The sequence below is a fragment of the Larus michahellis genome, chromosome 9 (assembly GCF_964199755.1).
Source record: "Larus michahellis chromosome 9, bLarMic1.1, whole genome shotgun sequence".
Lineage (NCBI taxonomy): Eukaryota > Metazoa > Chordata > Aves > Charadriiformes > Laridae > Larus > Larus michahellis.
In genome coordinates, this window is record NC_133904.1 from 710,319 (window position 1) to 735,546 (window position 25,228).

A 25,228-nucleotide genomic window follows, 5' to 3' on the forward strand; every position below is an offset into this window, starting at 1 on the left:
ACCGCCGGGCACTGGCTCCACTTCAGTGGGGATTTTAGTGCTGGATTCAGCACAAACAGACCCTGCGAAGCCATTTTGAAAATCCATCCCTGAATATTAGGTCAGAAAACATTCCCTCAGTTTTGCCGGCATCCGTCCCTGCTGCCTCACGCCCCGGCCACACGCCGCACTCGCAGCTCCGGAGCATCTCCGTGTGCCGGCCAGCTCCGAGAATGCTGCCGTTAGCAGGGAAATGGTACCACACGCCTGCTGCTGCCGACAGGACGTGCTCCACTTGCTCAGCATTAAAGGCTTAATCTCCAAACAATTAATCTCCTGATTAAAGGTTTGCCCAGGGGGTATCGATGCTTTTGGTGGCTAGTGACTCTGCTGGGGCCACCGGGCCGGGGGTGCCATGCTGCCGGTGACAGCGAGTGCCTGAGCCCCCGGTGCTGGATGGAGCCCTCGGGCGGGTGCCGTGTGGGGCAGCACTGACCCATGGGGGGATGCAGAACACACACCCCCCCCCCGCCACGCCTGGGTGCCCCGGCACTTACTTGTAGAAAGCCTGGTTTTCTATCCCGCACTTCCAGAGGTGCTTGCAGGCTTCTGGCGTCGGGGCGAAATAGGTAAGAACAATTTTCTTTTCCTAAAGGAGAAAGACAAGGAATCGGCAGGGGAACAAGAGAGTGGTGCCCACCGGGCACGCGCTGGGAATGCGGACGGCGGCCAGAGCAGGAGAGCGGCGCTGGCGTGGGGCAGATCCTCCGCCGGAGCTCCTCGGGACACAGGGAGACGTTGGAGCATCAGCCGACACCCTGGCACGGCACCTCGCACGAGGGACGGGCAGCCGTGTGCGCCGGTGACCTGCCACCCACCGCCCCCCCTTACCCGCCTTTTTGAACATCCAGAAATACTTTTATTTGAAAATCATGCTCATGGCTTGCACGGGAGCCAATTTCAGCCAGAGGTTTTCAGGCTGGTTTCACTAACCAGGGCTGACCGAGCGGGATGGCGGTAACAAATCACCAGGATAATCCCAAACGCGGCACTTGGCCGTGGCGGGCAGGCACGGGGAGCAGCTGCCAGCGGTCCCGGGCTGCCCTGAGGGCAGAGCTCTCGCCACGGCACAACCAGGGGCTGACCCGGCGTCTGCAGGCTCCAACGCCCAGAGCGAGGTGCCAGCGGGAGCAGGGAGGTGACCCCAGCGCTGCCACCGAGCCGCGGCCCCCGCCACCCTGCCCGTGTCCCTGCAGCGCGGGCACAGGGCGACGCCACTGCAGCTGCCCTGTGCACCGGGGAACCCGCGGCAGCAACGGCCACGGCTGCGCTCGGGAAGTGCCACGGGAAGGGAGAGCACTCACCTCCTTCTGACTTACGTACAAATAGAAAGTCTTCCCTTCGAATTTCATTTTGGTCACCTCGTTCCTGAAAGGACAGGGACAGGCGGGTGAGGGGCGGCGTGGAGCCCAGCGCAGCCCGGCTGCCTGGCGGGGACAGCCCCGGCCGAGGCGCTTGCCGGGAGCCACAGGTCACGAGCTGGTGCTGCGGGGGGGCAGCGGGGCAGCCTCAAGACCTTGTTTGCCATCCCTGGGAGGTGCCACGGGGCCATGAGAGGAGCCCTGGCTCAGAAACCAGGAGCTGGTAAAGGGGGACGCCCTGGGGTGAAGCTGACGGTCAGCGGGGCACCCCAGAGTCACCGGGACCTCGTCACATGGGCACCGGCCGGGTGGCAATGCCAGCCCTGAGGGACACACCGGCCAAAACCTGAGACGCAGCGAAGAGCAATGCAGCCGGGTTCAGAGGGGCTGGGGGGGCGGTTTTGGGGGACTCGATCAACACATGGAGGATGCAGATTCATGTCAACAAACGCAGACAGTAAGAAGTCTGGGGGCAACAAAGCGGGAGCTCACTCAAGCACCCCCCGAGCACCCCGCGGTGACATGGGGCACTCATGGCCCTGGCCCCGCAGCACTGCGCGCATCTCGCCGAAGCGAGCCGGCCGGCGCGGCTCCAAGCGAGCAGGGCACCGCGGGCGATGCCGGGGCGGGAACTCACCACTTGATGAAGTGCACTCTCTTGTTTCCCTGCAGAACAACAAAACCAAAGGGAGTGAAGGCCAAAAACGCCGCGTTCCCCGACACGTCCTGGAAGACAACAGCAATTTCTCAGCAAAATGTTGCCAAGCCGGCAACGGTTACACACCACCAGCGGCCCCCAGCCCCAGAGGCGGGGGCGATGCAGAACCCACCGTGCCGACTGCGCCGGCGGGATGCTCCCGGCAGGTTCTCGTGGAGCGTGACCCCCCCCCCCCCCCCCCCATCAAACCCGCAGCCCAGTAACCAGCAGCTGGTCCAGCGGCGCTGATGGGGAGAAACCGCAGTACAGCTCCCAGCCCCAGCGCTCCCAGCCGCTTACTGGTGAGGAATAAACAGGGAGGGCAGTGCCTCGCCAACCCTTCTGCTAGCAATTACACCAGAAAATGGTAACAACCTGTTACGCTTGACTCCCTCAGAGCCCTGCACAGCCAGCGCGGCTGGGCGGCATCGAGACAGCTTAAAACCAATAATTAGTGTCATGTACGGAGCACAGCAGCAGTTTCACTTAATCATACCGTCTAGACTCCGGGGAAGTAATCATTAACTGCACTGGTTAACGCATGGAAGTGCACGGAAAAAACAGAGACACGCTGAATTTCAAAAATATTATGAAACAGTTGTGGCCGATCAGTAATTGTTAGACTCGCCCTGACTTTTATTTGTCTGGCAGATGTTCCGATGGCTTTCGAAGGATGCTGAGCAGATGGGAAGGTGCACGTGAGGCTCAGGATTGGTGGGGCACTGGGCAGGAAAAGCAAGGAAGCAATTTTACGGGGGCGGCTGCAGAAGCGCAATCCCTGTTTGGTGCCTGCGACGTTTCCTCGGGGGCTCTGCTGGCCCCTGGGACACCCCGTGCCCAGGATCTGCCCCACGCAGGAGTACAGCGCTCCCCTCTGCTCCCAGCTGTGCCCTTCCCAGCTTGACCGAGAGACAAGGCATCTTCTCTGCCGTTTGCTTTCCAGCCCGGGTGCCGGCTCTCGGTTGCTCTGCTGGCACGGGGCAGGGGCGGCCGCCTCCAGCGCCCGCCGGGGCTGCGCGGGGAGCCAGCGTTGTGATAAGATCTTCTGAATTTGAGCAGAGAACAAATTGGTTTTGAATCCAGATTAGATCAAAAGTCCATCTTAACCTGTCAAGGGTGAATGGCCGAAAGCAGAGCTCCCCCCGGGTCAGGGCGGGGGGGAGCTGGGGAGCCGGGTGTCCCGGGAAAGGTGGGGGATGCTGGGGGTGAGGATGGGAAGCAGGGCGTGCGGAGGCTCAACAGGGGTTGGGGATGCTAAATGGGAGACCCCCCCACCCAGGCCAGATATATTTACCACAATTGTGTATTTACGTGGCATAATTCAATTAAAAGCCCCGGGGGAGCACAGAGCAGGCACTGCCCTTCGAGTGAAAATTCTCTGTCTGCTTTGCATCCCGCATCCATCTGCATGCGATGGGACTATGAGGGACCAGAGCGAGCCAAACGCAATGACATCTACAGTCAATAAAAAGCTTTTCAAACAGAAAACTGGATTACTGGCCAGGGAAGAGCAGAGCGATAGACTCTCTCTGGCAGTTTAATGCTTGCTGGTTCCTCAGACACGTCACTGACCTTGTTCCTGCCTCCAAAGGACACGCTTTAGCAGAAGATGATCGGCCACTGTCTTTTATAGCTGTCTGCATGTGGAAACGCTTTCTTACGGCTTCCCTAAATGCTCTCTGGAAGGATTTTGAGTACTCGCCCTCCCGGCTCCCCCCTGCACACACACCCCCACCGGGGGCTGGTTTTCCAGGCTGGAGAGGGTCTGCTGGCTCCAGCGCATCCCGCGGAGCACGGCGCTGCCAGCGCCACAGCCCGCTGGTGACGAACGCCGCGCTGGGGACCGGTCACTGGTACCTCTGCAGCTTGGGACTGGCTGCAGCGAGAAATCCCGCGCAAGGAACAGCCCTCAGAAAAGCGTTTTACCTTGCAAGGGTGCGGGTCAACCCCGTAGGTCTCCAGAGTCTGGGCTTTCCTGAGGAAATTCAGCTCTGAAGTAGCTGGTGTCTGCCCACTACAGGAGGGAAAAAAGGGGGGGGGGGAAAAAAAGAGTATTCCATGGAAGACACGAAGATGAAAGTCAGCCCTCGGCTACAGGGCTTCTGTTCGCAAGAGGCATCAGTTGTGGCATATTCCCGTTCCACCCGCCAGCACCGCGGATCCGCAGCAGGAGCCCAGACCGAAACCCAGCCCTTCTCCTGCGGCCCCAGCCAGCCCCGGATCCGCTGAACCCGCGGCGCCAGGAAGGGCCGAAACCGAGGAGTATCTGCAAAACGTAGGGCTGGATTCCCCATACGGGATGCAGGCATTTCTTCACGGGGGGAGGAACGGGGAGTTTGCCGGGCAGAAGGCAGGAGCCCACAGCACGGAAGGGATGGCTCTGCCGGGTTTCTGGGAGGTTCAACCCCCTCCCCGTCCTCCCCAGGGACAGGCTCACGGCTGCCCGGTGCGACACGGCCCCCGCGGCACCGCCAGTGCCAGGCAGGACGGGGCTTTGCTGACAGTCTCTCGTGTCCCCAGAGCAGGGTGAAGGCGGGAGGGGAGATGGCAGGGGGGACCTATGGGGGTCCACCCCCCCTATGGACAGGGGGTGGTCACTGTCCCCGTCCCACTGGGGAAGACCAGGGACCCCCCCGGGCCGTGCTGGCTGAGTCAACAGGCAGGAGCAGGAGAAACCCCTTGGCCCTCCCTGGGGCAGGAGGGATCGGGGCTGATTTTGCCGCATTGACGGCGTATTTTTTTTATTTGTCTGCACTTTCTGCGGCTTGTCCTTGACCGCTTAATCACATTTTCCTTTCAGCGAGCAGAGGTTTGGCGGGACACGGCAGCTCCTCTTGCAGGGTGATTTGTTGTGACACCTCTACGCCACCAAATGGCCTGCATTCCCAAAGCCTGCTCCGCTCGGCATTTCTGCTGTCGGCAACGCTGCCCAGAGCACCGCTGGATCTGACAGACCGGAGCGGTGAGTGCTCATCCCATGGCACAGCTGAAAATCCCAAGCAGGGATAAAAACCAGCCGAGCGTCGGTAATCCCTACAGCAGCCGATGGTCCCGCCCAGCGAGGCCCCCGGCCGTACCTCAGCTCCGACTTGTGGATCTCTGCAATTTTCCTCTCCAGCTTCTCCGAGTGTTTGGGGAAGAACTGGAACTTGGAGCTGTAGCCTTCCGGGTGCTTCCCTGGGTCGTAGTCCCCGATCTCGGCTGGGGGGAGACAGAACCGGTCAGGAACAGCCCCGCAACCCAGTCCGCAGTGTGCACCCCGTCCCGGCATCCCCAACCCTTGGCAGCCGAGCCGGTGGCAACCAGGCACGGGATCAGGGCTGAGAGCATCCCAGGAATGCTGCTCCGACCCGGCTGAACTTCCCATTAGGAAGGATCATTTGTAAAGCATTAACTGCGTCCAATTAATTTCACCGTTTGCTTGGGAATCACCCGCCAGCAGATGGTCACTGTCCTGAATTTATTAATTCCTCAAGCTACTTGCCAAGAACCTGCCGGGAGCCGCGCTGGGGCCACGTGATGGCAGCCCTGCGGCCACCGGCCCCGAGCATCCCGGGGGCACCCCCAGCCCCCACCCCGAGCCCAGCTGGGAAGAAGGCAGCGAGCGGATTCTGCTCGCCCAGGGGATGTAACTGCGCCTTGAAAAAAATATAATTAGTTGGAAATCTGTAAAGTGACATTGAGAAAAGCTCCTTCCCGGCTTTACCTGCCCTGGGGAAGCGCTGCCAGGCACAGGCTGCCCCAGCAGCACGGCCCTGCGGCACGGCGGGGGGCTGCCTGCCATGGGATTGATCCCCCGCCTGGAAAACCCACCTCAAGCCTGGGCAAGCCACAAGCGCAGTGACAGGGGGTCCGTCCTCAAGCCATTCCCAGCAGCCCTGACCCCGAGCGCTGAGACCAGGGTGCAGAAATGCCCGAGACAACCCGGTTTCTGGGCTCAGCCCTGCTCTCTCCTGGGCACGGGCTGACGCAGCTCCGCTCCCTCTCCCAGCACCCGGCGGGAGCCCACAGCCATCGCCACCGCCATTTCGCTGTGGCTGGTGTCTCCCGCCGGGATTTACAGTAATCCGGCAGCCTCTGCCACTGGGGATGAAGGGGCCTTGCTCTGATTTCATTCCCTCCAGCCTCAGGCCCTGAGTGAAATGCAGATGTTGCATTCCTTTTTATGTTTCCTGCCTAATGCACTGGAAGGGGGGAAACACACCGGGCCCTGTGAAATAACTCAAAAATGCTTTGGCACTGACATTTGTCATTTTTGCTTGCTGAGGCACATCTCCACAGCTCGTCCTGGGGACACCAGGGGACTGCAGAGAGGGACCCGACAAGGTGCCGAGCCCCGCACCCCTGGGTTGGAAGCCCACCCGTGCGCCCGGCATCGCGGTGCCAACGCAAGCCAACGTGCTCTTCCACCACGCCGGGGCCACCTGGCTCCTCCAAACCTCCTGACAGTCCTCGCTAAGCACCACGCCGCAAGACGCCGGCCCCTCGGTGCTCTCCATGCCGCGGGCAGTGCAGGCAGGAGCAGGCAGAGCCACGCCGGCAGGGAAAGGGGCAGGAGGGCAGAGCAGGCAGAAGGTCTGCAGAGGTTTTCCCACCTCCTGCTCCCAACTTCATCAGCGCCTCAGTGACTTGCTGACAAAGGCGCTTTCTTCGCCGAGGGGCTCGGCAGCAAGCGCTGAGCTTGCCCAAGGCCACCTCCATCCGTCCCAGCAAGCAGCATCACCGCCGTTAGCCCCGGAGCCTCTGCGCAACTGCAAACCACAGTCCTGGCGCTTGCCGGAGCTACCGCGGGCCACGCACAGCCCCAGGGAGAGCAGTGCTGTCGCAGGGCTGCTGCTGCGCCGGGACAGGCACAGATCCAGGAGACAGGGGCTGGATTAGCCACGGGGACGCCTACGGGGATGCTGCACCCCAAATGCTGGCGGGACGGCTCGGGGAGCAGACGGCAGCGCGGTGCTTCTGCCGCGGGGGAGACCCCAACATCGATCCTCGCCCTCCGCCAGCCCAGCACAAGCACAGGCTTGAAGCAGGAGCCCCGCACCGGCGGGATGACATTTGTATGCTAGGTGCAGTGATCTGTTGTAAGTGAAATAATGTAATCAGTACTTAGCATGAAAAGCAAATTTATCTTGTCAAAAAGCATTACCTTGAAGGATATAGGCGGCCAACAAAGCAGCATCCGAAGTCTTGCAGAGGAGGCGGCCGTGGTAGAGATCCCTTTTTATCTGCAGGAAGACTAAATACCTGAGGACAGAAGAGATAGTCCATTTATTAAGCAAAGTTTAAATTACCTAAACAGGCAATTTAGACGTGGAATATCTGCCACGAGACACTTGCACTAACACTTCTCTCCCAGCAGCCCGTTTAGAAGACATTACACTTGCTAGGAGCGAACAAGGGCTAATTACCGGGCTGTTCCCCTGGCCAGGGCCGGGGCTGGGGCTCGGATCTACACGCCCCAGCCCGCTCCGGCCTGCAGGGACACGGTACCTGACCCCGGGGCTGATGGAGGTCCCCACCGGGCAGTTGCCCACCGGCATGGCCATGTGCCGCAGGGCAGAGCTGCTGCAGGGACAAAGAGCTCCCTCGGGCAGGGAGACACTGGGATGCGCGTTCCCACTAGGGAAAACACAGAAAGGAGGAAACTTACAGACAAGGAGGTGCTGGTGCCCTCGGCCCCCAGCATCCCCCATGATGCTTCACCCTGTTTTGGGCAGCACCCAAACGACTGCAACCGCCCCAGCCCATCCCAAGGCTGGGGATCCCCAGGGATGATGCTCTGAAGGGTTGTGGTCCTGAGCCCACCGGCGGCTGCTGCGCTTCCCAGGCCGGCATCCTCGCCCGGCTGCTCAGCTTCCCCCTAGTGCGATTTCTCCTTCCCCAACCTTCTGTACCCTGCCAGGTCCCCGCGTGCGCCCCCGCTCCCCTCCTCCCTGCTCGCCGACGCGCAACACGGCCTCCCCCAGCGCGAGGGACCCCCCAGCTCTGCCGCCACGCGCCAGAGCCCGGTGGAAAGATAAACTAGGTTGGAAGATCACATATTTGAATAAATTTAAACCCAAGTAACAGTTTGGGCCGAGTCCTGTGGCAATGCATTTGGGAAAACCTTTTGATGGTAAAACGCCAAGTTAGAGAGCGAAGGAGCAAAATGGAAATTGGAGCGCTCAGAAATGTGTTTAAATAATCAGACTTGCACTCTGCAATATCTCAGTCACGCTTCATTTCTCGAATCCGTATTTATGACGAGATAAACCACTAATTTTCGCAGATAAAATACATTAAAGAGAAATCCAGATACTAAAGTGCACTCGGTCCACGGGAAAGTGAATTTTAAGGCCAGGTTTCAGCTGCAGCTGCAGGCACCCCTCGAGCGGCGGCGAGCAGGGCAGCCCGCACACACGGTGGGCTCGTCCCAGTGCGCAGGGGACGCAAGGGGGACGCGAGGGGGACGCGAGGGGGACCGTCAGAGCCTGACCCCAGCCAGCCGGAGCCCGGCCGGGCTGCAGAGCTCCAGGCTCCCGTCAGCTGCAGGGCACAGAGGGGCCGGAGGTGCTGCAGCCTTGAAGCCGGGAGAATCCTTTATTCGCCCCCAGCGCCCCCCAGCACCTCTGAAGCGCTGGCGGTTGGTGGCCGGGGTGACAAACCCTGCTGCTGCCCGAGCACGGCGGGGGGGACAGTGGGGATGGAGACCTCAGGCTCGGCCGGCGACCACCGCCAGCACCTGGCCCAGCACAGACCTCACAAAATCGGTGTAACCGAGCGGGTCTAACCCTGCAATCCCCCCAGCCCCCCCGGTGTGCCCCCCCCGGAGCCCCCCTTCCCTTCGGGCCGGGAAGGTCTGCAGATCCGAGCTGGTTTTACAAACACAACCCCCCCAGCGGGTGCCACACCGGTTTGCCAAAGCCTTGCCTGTGCTTTGGAAACATCCTTGGAAAGGGGAGCTTCCCAGGCAGCGCTGGGCTGGGCGATGAGGCTGCCTTGGAAAAGGACATTGAAGAGGGGAAATACTCCTGCAGCCCCCGCGCTGGCTCCGTCCGGATGCTCCTGGGGTCCGGCTCCCCCCCTCCCTCCCAGGGCAAATCCCTGCCCTGCATTTCGATTCTCCTCACTGTGCCCGACAACTGCAGATGTTTGCTAATCTCCGATTAAAGAAAAGAAATACAATTAACATATTGTATGCGCAGCTTAATGCCCACATAATAGCTGTCATTACTCAGAGACTCGGCTTTGGCCATTTCACATTTAAATGAAGGCCTGGTGCCTGCACAGGGCCGCGGTTGCTGGGAGTGACTGTAAAATCTGCAAACTAAATAAACGCCTCTTGAGCAAAACAAGGAGATGTGTCCGTGTGAAACTATTCCTGGGCACTTCTCTGGGTCCCCTAAAACGTGTTTCTACGAAAAACCAGATCAATCGCACCCAAGACAGCTGACTGCAGCGCGTGTCCTGGCGGCGGCAGAGCGCGCGGCGTCCCGGACGCAAAGACACTTTCCAACAGGCCCAGCAAACGCGCGCGGGGCTCTTCATGAACACTTTCACCCCGACCCGCATCTCCCACCTGCCCTCACACCCACAGAACCACAACTTTCTCAGGCTTCCAAACGACATCTTAGGGTGGTTTTTAGTTCTGGTTTTTGGAAACACCTCCCCAGCCCCTGCTTCTTGGGACTGATCTGCCAAACAAACGTACAGAGTTCATTAATGCAAAGCTGAAGGAAAAAGCTGAGCCCAGGTATGTTCCAAACACGCTGCTTATCAGGCTGCAAAAGCCCAGACATCCTCTCTCATTTGCTGCCTACAGAAATAGACTGAAAATCCCAAGAATTAAATCCTGGAGTATATTTAGCTCTGTCAGTAAGCCTACTTAATTCTCGACGCGCTTAGCATGGACCCCGGCTATTCTTCGGGAATATTTAATGGCAGGCAGAGCAGGCAAATGGCGAAATGGCAGCCCAGCGCGGGAAATGGACGTGCAGAGGGATTCGGGGCTGTGTGGCTTCAGGCTGCCGAGACCGAGCCACTCCGAGGGAGGGACAAGGGCCACTTGCCACTGTTTGAGGGCATTTGGGGCCAAGACGTGGGGGGTCCTGCAGCAGCTCCAGGGGAAAAATGCAGAAACCCTCAGCAAAGGTGCCAGCCCCGCTGGCTCAGGCAGAGACCGACCCCCACGCCACGGCAGGGCTCGTTTTCAACACAGTCCACAGCCGCGGCTTGTTTTCCAAAGCTGCCGCAATTTCTCAGCGAGTGCTGAGAGTGTCCTTCCTTCTGGCAGGAAGAGCGGCATGAAGAGTCCCCGAAGACAGAAACTCGGGAGAAGCTCTGTCAGGTCTCCGCAGGGCAGTTTATCACCCGTTTCTCCCAGAGCGTTCATGCCCCTTTACGTAAAAGGGACGTGGCTAATTGCTTCCAGGGGATGGCAAGGGAACCGGAGACGCTCAAACCCTTCCCGACAGACCGAGCACACGGAACGACACCCTGAGCGGGGGACGTGCTGAGGCAGCGGCACTAACAGCTGATCAGAAGTGGCAGGAGCATCAGCAGAAATCGCTCTCGCGGGAGAGCTGCTGCTCCTGCTTGAACCCACCTTCCCGCACCAGCTGGGACCAGGGGGGTCCGTCCCAGTTGGAAGGAGAGATCTCGGAGAGCCACGGGGAAGTTCCTGGTGCAGCCCAGGAGCTGGTCTGCACTGGCAGGACGGCAGGGAAGTCGTGATGGACGTCACGGTGGGCAGCGCTCTACTGGGAGCGCTTTGCCCCGGGCACGTGGGTTTTGTGACGGACCGCAGCCAAAGCCCACGTCAGTGGGTTTAAACCCACCGCGAGCGCTCCCCGCCGGGCCCCAGGCGCACAGTGGGGATTTCTGCACTTTCCCCCCACAGCTGGGACAACCCAGAAACGTTGGGGTTGGTTTGGAAATCGACGTGGCTGTCGCTCTCCCCGGCCTGCAGCATGAATCTCGGCAGGGTGTGCTCCCCCCGGCAGGGTGTGCTCCCCCCGTGGCCCAGCCCTGGCCGGCCGGTCCCGCCGCGCGGGGTCTCACCTGGTGATCTCCTCCTTCAGGGCAGCGGGGTCCGTGGGGTAGAACTTCACGCGGAAGCACATGGTGAAGGGAGGCTGGGCTGCAGCGACAACAGCGACACCGCGGTCACCGAACGGCAGGGTTTGTCCCCTTCGCCCTCCCGGACAGCCCCGCTCGAGGAGGCGGCCAGATATTGCTGGGGGTGTCGCCTGCCCTCCCCGTTACCCCAAACGCACCCAGATACGCCGGGTAAGGAGGGAGCAGACGGGCAGGGGGCCGTTCCCCGCTGCGGTGGCCATGGGGAGAGCAGAGGTCCCCAGTAAAGCCGTGGGCAAACCTCGCTTTGCTCGTCCCAACCATTTCTGCCCCGGTCTCCGGCAGGGCCGGCGCCCGCGCGCTCGGGGGTCCTGGCCGGCTGCGACGGCAGGGGGAGCGGTGGGGAGCGATCCCACTTTCCACCCAGCAGAACAGCTTTGTGGATAACCGAAAAGGCCATTTTTTCTGGGAGATGTGCTGGGAATTGACCCCAGCGGGGAAGGGCTGGGGAAAATGGCCGTACATCTAAACCGAGGAGCACACGCTGCCTGTCCATCTGCTCGCAGCAATACTCACCCCTCATCTGCTTCACAACCGACTTGGTAAATTCCAGCCAATGCTGAAAAGAAAAAGACGACAATTAAAGTAACTCAGCAACAAATACGTTCCATTAATAATTGACTCTTCAGGGCAAAATTAAAGAAACAAAACTCCCCCCCTGCTTGAAATAGAAGCCTATGCTGAGGCGGGAGGGGGCTGCAGCCCCCGTCTGTCCCACCAGCAGCCAAGGGCCCCAGTCATTAAAATCACCCCTCACTGGTGCCACACGGGGGCACGGGCTGGGGGTGAAGAAGTGCGTGGACCGGTTTCTTGGAGATGGGATTTTTTAAAGCCTAAATCAAGGTCCTGCAGGCAAGAAGTACAGACCCACCTCCCCGCAGGCTGGCGGCTCCGGAGACCATGGGGCTCTGCCTGGGGTCCCGCTGACCCCCGTGGCGGCCGCGGGGACACGCAGCTCTGGGGCGCGGGGCTGGCCCTGCCGTGTGCTGCCGGGGAGCGCGACGGCTCCGCAGCGCCCGCTGAAACCACCCAGCCCAGCCCCAGCAGCACCCGGCACCCGTAGCTGCAGCGTGACACCGGGAAGGTTAAGCTCGAGCCTGTGTTTCTGAAATTGCACTTCTGTGCCGTCAAAGAAAAACCATCAAGCTCTGCCTGTAGCAAAGCCTCCGCAATAGCTGCTGCTTTGATCTGCCCTTGTTTGAGCAGGCGCGGCGAGGAAACAAAGTGCCGTCAGTCAAGAAACGGCTTCAGATGCCCCTGTGTTGGGAAGGGGGAACCCCAAAACACCAATACACTTCAGGCAAACACTAGCTCGCACAAAGGATTACAGACCTATAAAGACACATCACTGAAATCTGGGATTCCCATAAATATTAATGCCCACCACTGAGACAAAACCAGTCAGCGGTGGCTCCACGTGGCTGCACAAACTGGGCTGGGTTTCACGGGGGGGTTCCTGGGGTGCGTTTGGCACCTAGCGCAGATGCGCTGCTGGCAGCGCTGCAAAAGCCGGCGGCAGGGGCCGAGGGGCCCGGCATGCCCAGTCACCTGGGGTCTGCTCCCTGCCGCTGGTAACTCCTGCGACGGCACGGACGCAGCCCCCTGGGCGTGAGGAAGCCTGGGGGCATGGGGCAGCCCCGTAGGACCCCAGGGTCACTAGCGGCGAGTGGTCCCAGTGCTCCGACAGCGGTGCTGGGGATGGGGAACACCACGGGGGGCTCCTGTGGGAAACGCCTGTCCCAGTTCCAGGACCAAGGGAACCTCCAGGTCATGATGGTCCCCACCACGCTGGGAAGAAGCACGTTGTCTTTTGGACTGGGCTGAAATGGTTTGAACGCCGGCATCGGCATCCCCTGACCCAGAGCCAGCAGGGTGCTGGGACACGACGGGTAAGGAGGCAGGACTTTTTCTCTCTTTTTCTTCCCTTTTCAGCACCTCTGCTGCCCGTGGCCCTGTGATCTCCCTAGATGTGTCTCACCCATAGCAGCCCCAGGGCAGCGCACGGGCTCCTCCCGGCCATGCTTGAAAAGGACGAGTTTTTCAAAGACTGCCCATGCTGCAGCTCAGCCCGGAGCATGCCGCCGGCTGCGGCAGCCGCTCTCCTGCATCGCACGAATGCTGCGGCTCCCAGCCCAGCCCCGGGCAGGAGCAGAGTCCAGCCCCGCTCGCTGTGTGCCCCCCTGTCCCCTCCCCAGCCCAGGCTGCCATCGGGCATGGGGCAGAGCGCACTTTCAACAGGGAATATTGACTTGTGCATCAGAAATAATGGACTGAAGCGACAGCTTAGTTCATCACGGGCTTAAACGCAGCACTTTCAGCCGAGGAAATGCTAAACCCGGGCAGGTCTTCGGCAGCCGCTGTGTCCCTGAGCTGCAGGGTTGCGGCTGGCGCTCACACGGAGGGGTGTCCCCTCCCCAAGCTGTCCCGTCCTGGGATGCTCCTCAAAGCTGAGTGATGGCTCTTGCCTCAGCCCTTGTGGCCTGAACTGGATCGATTACGGCCAGGAGGAGCAAAGCATGGGTAAAAGGAGTGTCCTCGGCATCGCGCCCCTCTGCCCCTCTCCAGGGGTCTCCCAGGCTGCTGCGGCAGCCGCTGCCACCAGCTTTGGGCTGCGCATCCACGGCGCAGGAGAAGCAGGATCCAGCCCTGGGCACCGACCCACCACATGCGACTGCAGCGAAACGTCCTCTCCTTGCACCAGTTCGGACAAGACACGACCCTGCATTCTCCATCGGCCCCCTCGTTAGCCACAAGGGAATACGCTCCGAGAAAAGCCCCCCGTACTCCCCCTCCACGCAGTGACTGTGCCGCGGGGTTCCCCAGCGCGCCGCGCGGAGCTCTCGGTGAGCGCAGGCTTCAGCCGCGTGCTCTTCACCGACCCTGCCCGCAGAGACGATGCATCGTAATGCATTATGCACGGGGTTTTATTTCTACATGCGTTTAAAGAGGCGATTCACCAAAAAGCAGGGAAACAAAGAGCTGACACAAGTGGCGCGGCAGCTCGCGATCCCTCGGCACCACGCAGGAAAAATGCCACTCGCTGGCGCCGACGAGCCACCACTCCACAGCCCACGACAAACCCAGCCATCGGGTCCTGCATCAGCGTGACAACGACAGCCAGGAGGCAGGTCTGGAGAGACGGGAGACGGACGGAGAAGCCGGGAGGGAGAGAGCCACGAAAAGACAAGTTGGGGGGCACAGGTGAGGTGGGGGGCGATGGTCCAGAGACCCCACGAGAGGCAGCAGCATCACGCGCTCCCTGATGGCTCCAACTTAGCAAGGTGGGGAGGACGAGGAAGAGGAGGCTACTGCTCCGGGCGAGAAAAGCCACGTGAGTGTCGGTGGGTGCCCCTGGGAGGAGAAGGGGGAGCGAGGGGCTCAGACCGGCCCCGTCCTGCCGTGGGTGGCAGCGCGGGAGCAGCTCCCCGGCACCGGCAGCGATGCAGGGCCCAGCTCCAGCTGCTCCCTCGGCAGAGACGGCAGGAGGTGCTTCGGGGAGCAGAAATCGTTGGTTCCGGTGGCTTATACTGATCGGCAGGAAGCGCAACACAGGCCTGTTATTAATAGTTACGCCTGCGAGCGCGTTCACGGCGCTTCTCATTCACAAACCTCGAGCGCTCTAACGGCCAGCAGCGACTTCACCTGTGTTTGTGCAGAGCTCTGCTCTGCAGGCGTTGAGAAAGCACCGTGGGCAGATCACCCCGAGGAAGCGGCGGGACGCGCTCACACGACTCCTGCGTGGAAACGCAGCTCGCTGGGCGCGTGGCGGGGCCCTGTCCCTGCGGGAGCTGTGCCACCCTGCGCCTGGACCCGCTGCAGCCGCCGGGGACGCAGCGGGACCCGCAGAGACCCGTGCCGGGAGCTGCGCTGCTGGGCCAGAGCAGGTCCTGCCGCGGGGGCTCTCGGCTCCACGCACTCCCACGTCCTGTATCACTCTTCACTGCCTGAGGCAACAAGCCAAGTGTTTGGATTCTCACAACGCTGTCGCTTGCTTGGCCTAATCTTGGTGTTAAAACACATTTCTGCACTAGAAATAGTCCTGCAAACCCCGTGTCAGGAGATCTCCCTCCTTGCCTTGGCAATAGCACCAAACCCTCTCACTTTGCAAACACACGATGCTTTCGCACGCGATGCTGAGTCCCTCTGGCTCGCACACCCCCACCGACGCCGAGGACGCGCCAGCGGAGCCGGGACACTGAGGCTGCTGCTGCCAGCACCCGGGTGCACCCTGGCCCCCCCTCCCCGGGGCTGCAGCACCAGACCCAGCCCTGGCTCTGGCCGAAGAGATGGGAAGGGGCAGGGAGTCTCCCCAGGGTGCTCAGGGGGACCAGAAGTAGCTGTTCTTCCCACGGGCAAAGCAACAACCCTGTCAGGGCACCCGTCACCCGCCGGGCTTTGTCCCCTCCCAGCAGCAGGGCAGGGAGCATCGCCGGGGAAGGGCCCCCATTGCTGCCTAAACCGAATCTCACCGCAGCCATCGGCCTCGCGCTGCCGTTCCCAGCCCCGGCCAGGACATTTCTGAGAGCACCCAGCTGCAGGGACCCCAACAGCCAGCCCGGCCGGGAAGGGCTCTCACCCTTTGCTTGTCGGGGTCCACGAACCGAATGCCGAAGTAGTCCTTCTCCAGCAGGTTCAGGTGGTGGCAGAGAAGGTCGAAGAGGTACTGGCCCTTGGCATCTCTCTGCAAGACAAAGAAACTCATTTAGGAAGTGGCAGGAGGAGGCAGCGGGGCTGAGGCGCTCGGGGATGTTGAGTGGGTGAAGGGGCCGAATTTGTAAGGTGACAGCAAGGACGGTGCAAATCCCACCAACTTCCCTGGTGCTTCACCAGCAACACTTTCATCTCAGAAACCGTCTCCCATCCCACCCGAGGGGCAGCCCCACAGCAGCCGGGAGCAGGATGCTACGGAGTGCACAGGTCCCCGTCCCCGTCCCCACCCAGAGACCTGCGGCTCACGCCCCAGCGGGATGCTGAGGCCGCCCAGGACTTGACAGGAGACCTCAGCATCAGCCAAATCCCACATCTGCTTGGACAACACCTCTGTGTCCAGGCAACTCCGGGCAGCGGTGCCGAGGTGAAGCTGCCTGGACGGAGCACGGCGAGAACGCGGCGAGAACGTGGAGAGAGCACGAGGCAGGCAGCAGCACAGCAACCGCCCCAAACACCACGGAACACCCAGGGTGTTCTAAAAGCGTAAAGAAAAGGGGGACCAAGGTCAGAGTCTGCCTGGGAATCACCCTGCAGCTCGAGCGGCGCCGAAGCCCTGGGCGGGGAAGCTGTGAGCCCGGGGTCTGTTTTCAGGCCCACCAGCAAGGTGGCAGCTCTGCCTCCCGCGCCGCAGACACGGCACAGGTCACCTCAGCTCATCGCTTCCACTCTCTCCTGCCTCTGTCAAACACCTCCCCTGGTCTGGCACTTCTGCGTGAGCCCGGGGCCGACCTGCCTGGTTATAGCTTATTTTTTCGGTGCCTTTTTCTGCTATTGAGCTTTCAGGAAAAAACCTCCCCCACCTCCCAGCCCTGGGGCTGTGCACGGCCGCGGGCTGTGCCGCAGGGACTCCATGGATCTCTGCTTTCTCCAGGACCAGTCCCTGCTGCCAGACCCAGCTCTGGAGAGCACGGGAGCGTCCGGGCAATGAGAATTACAGCTTTATGAGGTCCTGTGTCAGCGCAACCTACAGACAGCGCTGGACTGAATGTTAATGGGGAATTTTAAAGTATTACAGTTATAAAATCTGATACATCTCAAAATTATTAAAAATTTAATTTCCAGTGATGCACAGACTGAAGCACACCCTTCATTTCAGCGCTGTGAGCTGCTCCCAGCAGCGCCGGGGCCAGGACACCATGGTCCTTCCTGCATTTGGTGTGGAAACGCAGCACCCAAGAGAGCCGGGGGCCCTGGGTCCCCAGTGACGCCCACTCACGGCCCCCCAGGGCCCCACTCGCAGCTCATCCAGCCCTGGGGGTCGCTGCTGCAGATGGGCCGTGCGTCCTCTCTGTCAAAAAGATGATCGCTATTTTTGCCAGAAAGGGTTTTCCTATGTGCTCAAGGTTTGAGGCCAGTAAGCCAAGAAGAATAAGGAGTTACAGCAAGGCTCTCCTGGCTCAACGCTTCCTCTGCTCTCCGGAGTCCAGGGGCCGCAGAGCCCCCCCCGAGAGCTGATTTATCAGCAATGGGATTTACCCAGACCGAGCATACAGCTGTGCAACGCTGTACATCGAACCCATTGTACCGCAGCGATTTAACTACTCCAAAATTTTCCATCCAATTTATAATCGACCGCTGTAACGCTGTGCTCGCGGACGAGAGCCCAGGCACGCCCCGTAACTCGGGAAGCCCTGCTCAGCGGAGCAGCCCGCAGGACGCGTGCCGGGGCAGCAGCCCCGCGCCGAGCAGAGACGTACCCCCACTGCGGCCTCAGCCCCCGAGGCTCGGCACCTGCCAAGAGTGGGGTCCTTCGGTCTGTGTCGGGTTTGGGATCGAACCCAGTATTTTATTTATTTCTGAAAAGCTTGAATCAGGTGATGCAGCCCTGGGAAACCCCCCTGTCTGGGGCCAGAGAGGGAGAAGAGATAAAACCGTTCGGAGCCTGCTGCCTCTGCCCCTTTATGGCAGAGCAAACAGCACGCAGGTGCCCAGGCTGGTGGGGAGGTGCTGGCAGGATCCGGCCCCTCGGCCCCCCATGCTGCCCACCCTCCGGGGTTTGCAGAAGGACCCGGGGACCGCTGCGCTGCCGTCGATGGGGACCCGCTTTACCCTGCAGACGATGGGGGACCCGCTTTACAGCATCGGTCTCCGCAGATCAAAGGCTGCTCCTGACAGCCCACGCTGCCTCCTTCAGATAACACAGGTTCCTGTTTCCCGACAAACGCATTTACCACCTGCATTATCTGATCAAATAATCACTCAGCAGACACAGGCCGTGCAATGGGGGAACCCCGCGGGGCTGGCATTAACCCGTTCCTGGGCCTTGGCACGGTATGATAAATGTCTCTGCATTTTAAACAAACGGCGCTTCGTTTGGAGAGCCGTGAAGTTCAGGCTGCGATCATGCAGCTGCTCAAACGACTCGCCCCCCGGCGCCAGAGGCCAGCAGGCACCAGGGCAGCCCCCAGGCAATGGGAGGCGGTGACCCCCGGGCAGGCTGCGGCGTCACCCCGGTCCCGGGGGGGGCAAACCCTGCCTGGGCAGCGGCTGTGGGGGGAGAGCCCCTCCATCCATCCACCCATCCATCCATCCACCCATCCATCCCACCCGCTGCAGCGCCAGCCCTCAGCCAGCAGCACCGGCGGATGGAGCATCCTGCGCACTCACACGCAGACGTCCACAGGGAGCAGAACGGGCCGTGCAGCACAGAGGAGAGGGCTGGGGGGGACGCGGGGTGTGCAGTGCCCCCTCCAGCTCCAGATGGAACAGAAGGAAGGGGAAGGAGAGACAGAACCTGCGCCCGGCGGAGGGAATCATCCCAGAACGGTGGGGGTGGGAAGGGCCCTCTGGAGATCACCCGTTCCCACCCCCTGCCAGAGCAGGGTCACCCAGAGCAGGTGGCACAGGAACGCGTCCAGGCGGGTTTGGAATGTCTCCAGAGATGGAGAAGACCGCAGTGCTGCCCAGCAGAGCTTGGCCAAGGGGTAGGGGGTGCTCACTGGGACTTGCTGCTCCCAGAAAACGATGGCCACAAAGCAATCGCTGATGTGAAGCCTCCTTTGGAAATCCTGCTGGTGACCAGGCCCCCACCTGCTGCCCCGGCACCGGTGCCACCATGGCTGTAGCCCAGCCCTCCCCTCGCTCCACTGCCTTCATCTCCTGGAGCCCAGCCCTGCGCTCGTGGCATCGGCACAGCAGTCTTGACAAAACACCTGGAGGCAACGGAGAGGATCCATCGGTTGCCTCCGAGGTTCATCCCTGCGGCCTCGGTGTCCCACCCTCCAGGGCTGTCCCAAGCCACCCCAAGGCACGGGCTGATCCGCACGGCCTGGGAGCAAGCCCCTGCTCCCCCCTCCTTCCCCCTCGCTCGCAGAACGGGGTGGGACTCACGTGGACATCAGCCAAGCCTAAGTCAAGTCTTAAAAAGCCTCCTGTGGCAAACGTGTTGGATGGGATCTGTCTGGGACGCAGCCAAGGGCGGGTTTCGATGCAGCGGCTGACGCAGCGCAGGGCAGAGGGTGTTACAGACACGCCGCCCGGCTGGGGGCTGGGCTGGAGCTGAGCAGGCAGCGGCTCTGCCAAACCCATCCCAGGCCCCGGGAGATGCTCAGACCACAAACACACACAACTCCCCGCAGGCGGCAAGTCCTGCCAGCCGACGGGAACCACGCTCTGACAGCTCAGAGCTAAAATTTCAGGAACCGTCTCTGCCTGCTCCCCTCTCCCGCATCCCCCCCCCCCGCCTCCTCCCCGGGCTGAGCAGCAAAGCTTGCCCCTTACCCTTGCCGTGATGTCCAAATGCCCCCAGCACTGGAAAAAACGAGAGATTCCCATTTCCATACACAGATATCGAAACTGGTATTTCAGCTGCCGCCAGCCGCGGGGTGCCCCGCACGCAGGACCCTGCCGGGGCCGGGCTGATGGTGCCCAGCCAGGTCGCCCTCGCCAGCCGCGCAGGGCAGCTGTGCCTGTGGCAGCCCCGCAGCCACGGCCGTTGGCCGGGGACCCGCTGGCAAAGCTGCAGGCTGGGCGCCAGCTCCACGAGGCTTCGATGCCTCGTGGCCATGAAGGACGGGCACCCGCGTAGCAGCTCCTGCGCGGCCCATGGGCACGGCCACCCCCGTGCTGCCCCGTGCTGGGGAAGCATCCCCAGACCCCCCCAGGGAGGGAGGAGATGCCAGCCCACGGTGGGCAGAGCAGACACACCGGGAGCAGGAGGGACCCCAGGGCCACCTGCACCAGCCACGTCCCCTTTGGCACGGCTCAAGGGCCAGAAACCCGGAGTCTGGGCACAACCTAAGCCAAAGGCGACTCCTTGGGCTGGCAAAGCTCCCATCCCCCGGCACCCCCAGGCACCCCACCCCACACCTCCCCAGCACAGAGACGCTCATTTAATGAGCTGGGAATGGGCAGGTCCCATCAGCTGCTGCTCCCGCGGGGAAGGCAGATATGGACGGCCCTGGGCTGGGTCCCCGCGGCTGCGGCGCCCACCCCGTCCCTCCCCAATGCAGACCCTTCAGGCTGGGGGTCCCCTCGACCACCGCCGCTGCGCCCGGGGACGCCCAGCACGGCTCGCACTGGTCACTGGCACCTGCCGGGGAAACGAGGCCGCTCGTTTCTGCGCCTGAATACAGATTTAGGTGCCGAGCTTGGAAAAGCGTGGCCCAGATTGTGCTTTATTAATAGGCTAATTGAGTCTCTGCGTGTATCATCCATCACTGTCGAACACAACCAGCGCCCGGTACAGGCTGCGCGCCCCGCTCAGGCACAAGGGCACAGAGTGGAAAGGAACCACGAAACCTGCCAGAATCCAAATCCCTTCTCCTGACTCAGAGCATGTTACCGGCCTTTCATTAAATAACGTTCGTTTTTTCAACGAGGAGTGCAGCAGCAACACGGAGCTTGTCAAGAGAGAAACTGCAGCATCTTCTGAGGAGCGGAACAAACAGCCGAGCCCTGCTCGCCATCGGCACGAAACAACCTTCCCGCACCAGCTGTTCCGTGCATCAGGAAGACTGGACCTCCTCCTGCATTATATAGAAAATAGTAATAAATACTGATTTTATTTTCTTCCCCTGGAAGAGATTACTCTTCAGGCTGAACTAAAGGGACATTTGACACAGCTGCGGAGGCTGAAACAACTGACCATGTAAGAGAAATTGTAGTTGCATAAATAAAGACGTCCTCGTCAGTTATTCCAAATTAGCCCTGAAGGGCTGCTGTAGCGGCGGCAGCTGCCGCGGCACCTGCAGCCCCCCGGCCCCCCTGCTGCCAGCGGTGCGCGGCACATCTGGCGGCCACACCGGGCCCCTGCCCCAGCCCCGCGCACTGCGGCAGGCGCCGTCCTGCTCTCGCTGACCCAGCCTCCACAGCCGGGAAGGGCTGCTCCAGCGACAGCCCCGGGAAACGCCGGAGAAAGCTGCCAAAGCATGACCCTCTCCGGCCAGGCGAGAAGGGCAGAGGGGGTGATTTCGCCACCCCCAGCATCACCCCCCTCCTCACCTCCCAAAGCCAGTTTGGCAGGGATTTGCTCCGGGCTCCTCTCCCTCTCCCTAACCCTGCCCCAAATTAGCACAAACGTCTGCATAATGCTTTTCTCTGCAATTTTAGCACAGAGAAATCGCAACGAAAGACAAATCAGACATCCCCCCCAGTCCAATGGAATATGGTGAGAGCGCAAAAACGCAAACAGCGTTACAGGGGGAAATGCTTTCTCTTTGATCTCTCTAACTTGAATTAAGCATATTCTAAATTAATCATTATGAGTATGTCTTTCAGGAAATTATCTGAACTGTCTTTACAAATCACAACTTGAAAGAGCTGTCTATTGCATAATAGCGGCTTAAATATTCTGTTTTGATCTTTATATGTTCTTATAAAATAAAGACTTAAATCTGTCTTAAGGTTTGCAAGTTTTGGGGGTCAGCCTTCCAGGGCACAGCAGTCTAACGGAGGGACTATTGCCAGCGGCACCACTGGCAGCACCGCGCGCCAGGCTGACGTGCACCACGCCAAGGTATTTGCTGCTGAATGCCAACGCCTGCCGACGACTTTCCTCTGCCTTAAACTTCCGTTAGACCCAAAAACTTGAACAACTGCAGAGAAGCACAGATCATGTCCCGGCACAGCCGGGCGCCGTAGGGCGGCGCATTGCCGATATCCGTGCCAGCTGTGCGCCGGAGCAGGACGAGGGGGAGCGCTCCCGGCGCAGGCTGGGCTGCAGAGGCCGCGCAGTGGCTGTGCCAGGGGCCGGCAGGGCCCTGCGGAGGATAATGCAGGTTGCCAGTCACTCCCGACGTACCACGTGGAAATGTTCTGATTCATAGTAGTCCCTATTTTTGCCGAGGCTGAGACGAAGACGTGCCACTGCTCGCAGAAGGCTGCGTTACGGCACAGGCGGGCAGAGAATCTGCAGACCTGAGTTTTTCTGCGACGGTCCCTGCAGCCGCCCCACGCATCGCCCCACAGCACGGGTGAAACCCGAATGGTCTCAGCGCTGCAGGGCAGCGCGGGGCGATGCTCCTGGGGGCCTGACCCCCCTCAGCTCAGCCCCTGCATCCTCCCCCGTGCCTGACTGTGGCGGTGGGTGCTGGGACCAGGTCTCGTGGAGATCTCTCCGCAGCCCCGAGCGCGCCCCAGTACCCCGACCCATGGCCCCGCGGGACCTCTGCAGACCGGCTGAGCTCCTTCGGGCAGTGTGGGTCTTGGGGACAGACTTGGGACAAGCCCGCCGTGGGGCTGGAAGGGCTCGGGGTGCACGTTGCCTCGAGACACAGCACCGTGCGCTCCTGGCAGCGGCCGCAGCAGCAGCAGCGCTCAGCCCGGCTCGCCGCCCTGCGCCCGTGGGGGGCACAAGCAAAGCCCCCCTGGGGACATGCCGTGGCCACCCAGCCCCCCCTCTACATTGGCGTTCCTCTGTAGCCGTGCCACAGGCTCTGCCAGCCCAGCTCTGCAGACCAGGGGCTGCTGCCCGCGGAGGAGAGGAGCCGGCTGAGGGACAAACCCTGCCGCAGGGGGACACTGCCATGGGAGAGGAGCGGTGCCGGCGCCGGGGATCCAGTGCCACCCGTGCTGCTGCTCTTCAATGCGCCCCAGAGCCATCCAGCCCCGCAGCATCTTTACGAGGTACCTGAGGAGCACTAAAGTGTCGGCAACAGCTTCACACGGAGACTTACTGCCTTCTGCTCGGGGAGGAGACGGGTTCCTCAGTGGCCTTGGGAACGAGCTCTTCCAGGGAGCTTTACGGTCCCTTTTAAGGGGGGACAGAAAGACAGCGCTGCGCTATGGCAGGGAGATCCTGCCCGGATTTTCCAGTGGTGAACGGTCCCCCCCACAGCTCTGTCCCGAGGACTGCAGCGTTTGCTGCTCGGCAAACTTCCACTGGGACCCATCTGGCCCCGGACCTGCAGGATGGCAGCAAGGACGCTCCCAGCCCAGCATCGTGGCTGCCCGCCCCCCAGCGCCTCGACACGCCGCTCAGAAACTGTAACGTTGCTGAAGATGAAAAGTGCAGAATGCTGAAATTTGGCACCCATCACTGCAAAAGTGTTTTTGAACGACACACGGCAAAACAGAAACAAGGTTTCTAGAGGAAGATAAGCGCCTCCAGCACTATCAAACAGAAGAATCCCAGATGATTTTTAAACTTTAAGAAGATTAAACTAACCTTGCATTCTTAGCTTTCCTAAGCTACTCAGCCAAAATTAGGGTCATCCACATCTAAAAAAAAAAAGAAAGAAAGAAAGAAGATATATTTAAAAATAGTAGCTCTCTGAAAATGAATGGTGTGCCTCACCTCAGGCAGGCGCGTTCCCCGTCCTGCCGAGCACGGCAGCTCTCCAGCAGCGCATCCATGTGCTCCGGCCACGCTCCGGAGCCCTGAACTTGCAACGAGAGGTGGCTTTGCATTGCAGGATGAGACCCAGGTCTGTCCTAAAGTCTTGCTTTTAGATACTGGTAGCACAGTTGGTTTTTAAACCAGTTACCATGTGCCACGATGGTTTTGTTTCCCTCCAGCTTCTTCCTCGGGTATCACGCGGCACCAAGCCCAAAGCGATATAAAAGCGTGAGCTTCCCACCTCAGCCCCAGCACCGCTGCCACCAAACCTGACACCTCCAGGACCAACGCCAGACCAGCAAGGCCAGTTTCCATGATGGGGCTGAGCACAACCAGCCCCTTCACCAGCCCAGCCCCTTCCCGCAGCCTGCCGATGGCTCCGGGGACGGCACAATGGTACGTCTGCTGGAAAACCCCCATCAGCCAGCCTTAAATGTGCTTCTTGCAAGGGGAAAGCGAGGGCTGGGTACCGCGTACTCACTCGAGCATCGCTACGCCCAGCGGTCTCATGGCGCGGGACATCTCTGAAATCCCCCAGCAGGTTCTTCCCATCTCCTTCAGCGCGCTCGCACTGCGCAACTCTGCTCTGAGATACAGAACAGCTTCTGACCCTGCACCAAACCAGACCCGCTCAGCTTCCCAGGGCTCCTCACAAAGGTCCTGCACCAGCCGGGAGCCTGGAGCTGGTCCCGTCCCAGGGAGGAGATGGAGGTGGTGGAGGAAGGGCCGGTCCCAGGGAGGAGATGGAGGTGGAGGAGCCCAGCAGAGCACAAGGGGCTGCAGAGAGCAGCTGATCCCCCAACTGCCGCCTCCACTTCCCAGCCACAGCGCTGCGAGGCAGAGGAGCAGGAGCGGCGATCACGGGGAGACGCAGGAAGGGTACTCGCTGCAGAGCAAAAGAAAAAGCAGGGGATCGTTCGCGTTCTTCAAGCAGCCACGCTGCACGCTTTGCGTGGCAGGGAAGCTCCCAGGAAGCGATTCCCACAGCCGCGGGCTGCTGGGGGGCTGGGAGTGGGGCTGGGGGCTTTCTACCTCCTGCCAGGGGAAAAAGGAAAAGGTGTCAGCAGAAGCTGTGGGGCATCCCGCACCTCCCCGCGCCCAGGGGGAGAGGAGCAGGTCGGATGCCCGGAGGCACAGACGAGTTCAAAGCTGCTCGGCGCAGGCTGGGAAACGCTGGGGAGGGGCGGTGGGGGCTCTGCTGCGCCTCAGCCCAATCAGCCACCCCAGACACTCAGCCGAGATCGCTCCAAACCGCGTAGTAACAGATTGACTCTTCCCCCCGCCGTGTAATAATTCCGCATTTCCTTCCACGCAAACTGGCGGGAACCTCTCCCCCGCTGTGCCCGTCTCCAGCAATGCCAGGCGGCTGCACCGAGCCAGGGCTCCGCGGCTCAGGGCAGAAAGGGGGTTCAGAGCCCTGAGCAGCCCGTCCGACCGGGCTCACGGCCTGGATCTGCTCCACGGATGTGGCCAAAAGGGACTGGAGAGCAGCAGGAGCGGGGTGAAGAGTGGCGTCGGGGCTTTGCAACC

The 25,228-nt window shown here is 61.0% G+C and overlaps 1 protein-coding gene across 2 annotated transcripts in view; it reads right to left on the reverse strand.

Annotated features, from left to right (window-relative positions):
- Nucleotides 1–25,228, reverse strand: part of FRMD5 (FERM domain containing 5) — a 102,349-nt gene that overhangs the window by 9,733 nt on the left and 67,388 nt on the right. For both annotated transcript variants that reach the window (XM_074601026.1, XM_074601025.1), the window contains exons 2-10: nucleotides 15,788–15,892; nucleotides 11,728–11,770; nucleotides 11,137–11,215; nucleotides 7,244–7,341; nucleotides 5,175–5,298; nucleotides 4,024–4,111; nucleotides 2,038–2,126; nucleotides 1,344–1,407; nucleotides 537–628 (exon numbers count right to left, since the gene is read on the reverse strand). In XM_074601026.1, coding sequence (XP_074457127.1) covers nucleotides 537–628; nucleotides 1,344–1,407; nucleotides 2,038–2,126; nucleotides 4,024–4,111; nucleotides 5,175–5,298; nucleotides 7,244–7,341; nucleotides 11,137–11,215; nucleotides 11,728–11,770; nucleotides 15,788–15,892 — 782 coding nt within the window. The remainder of the gene's footprint in view (nucleotides 1–536; nucleotides 629–1,343; nucleotides 1,408–2,037; nucleotides 2,127–4,023; nucleotides 4,112–5,174; nucleotides 5,299–7,243; nucleotides 7,342–11,136; nucleotides 11,216–11,727; nucleotides 11,771–15,787; nucleotides 15,893–25,228) is intronic.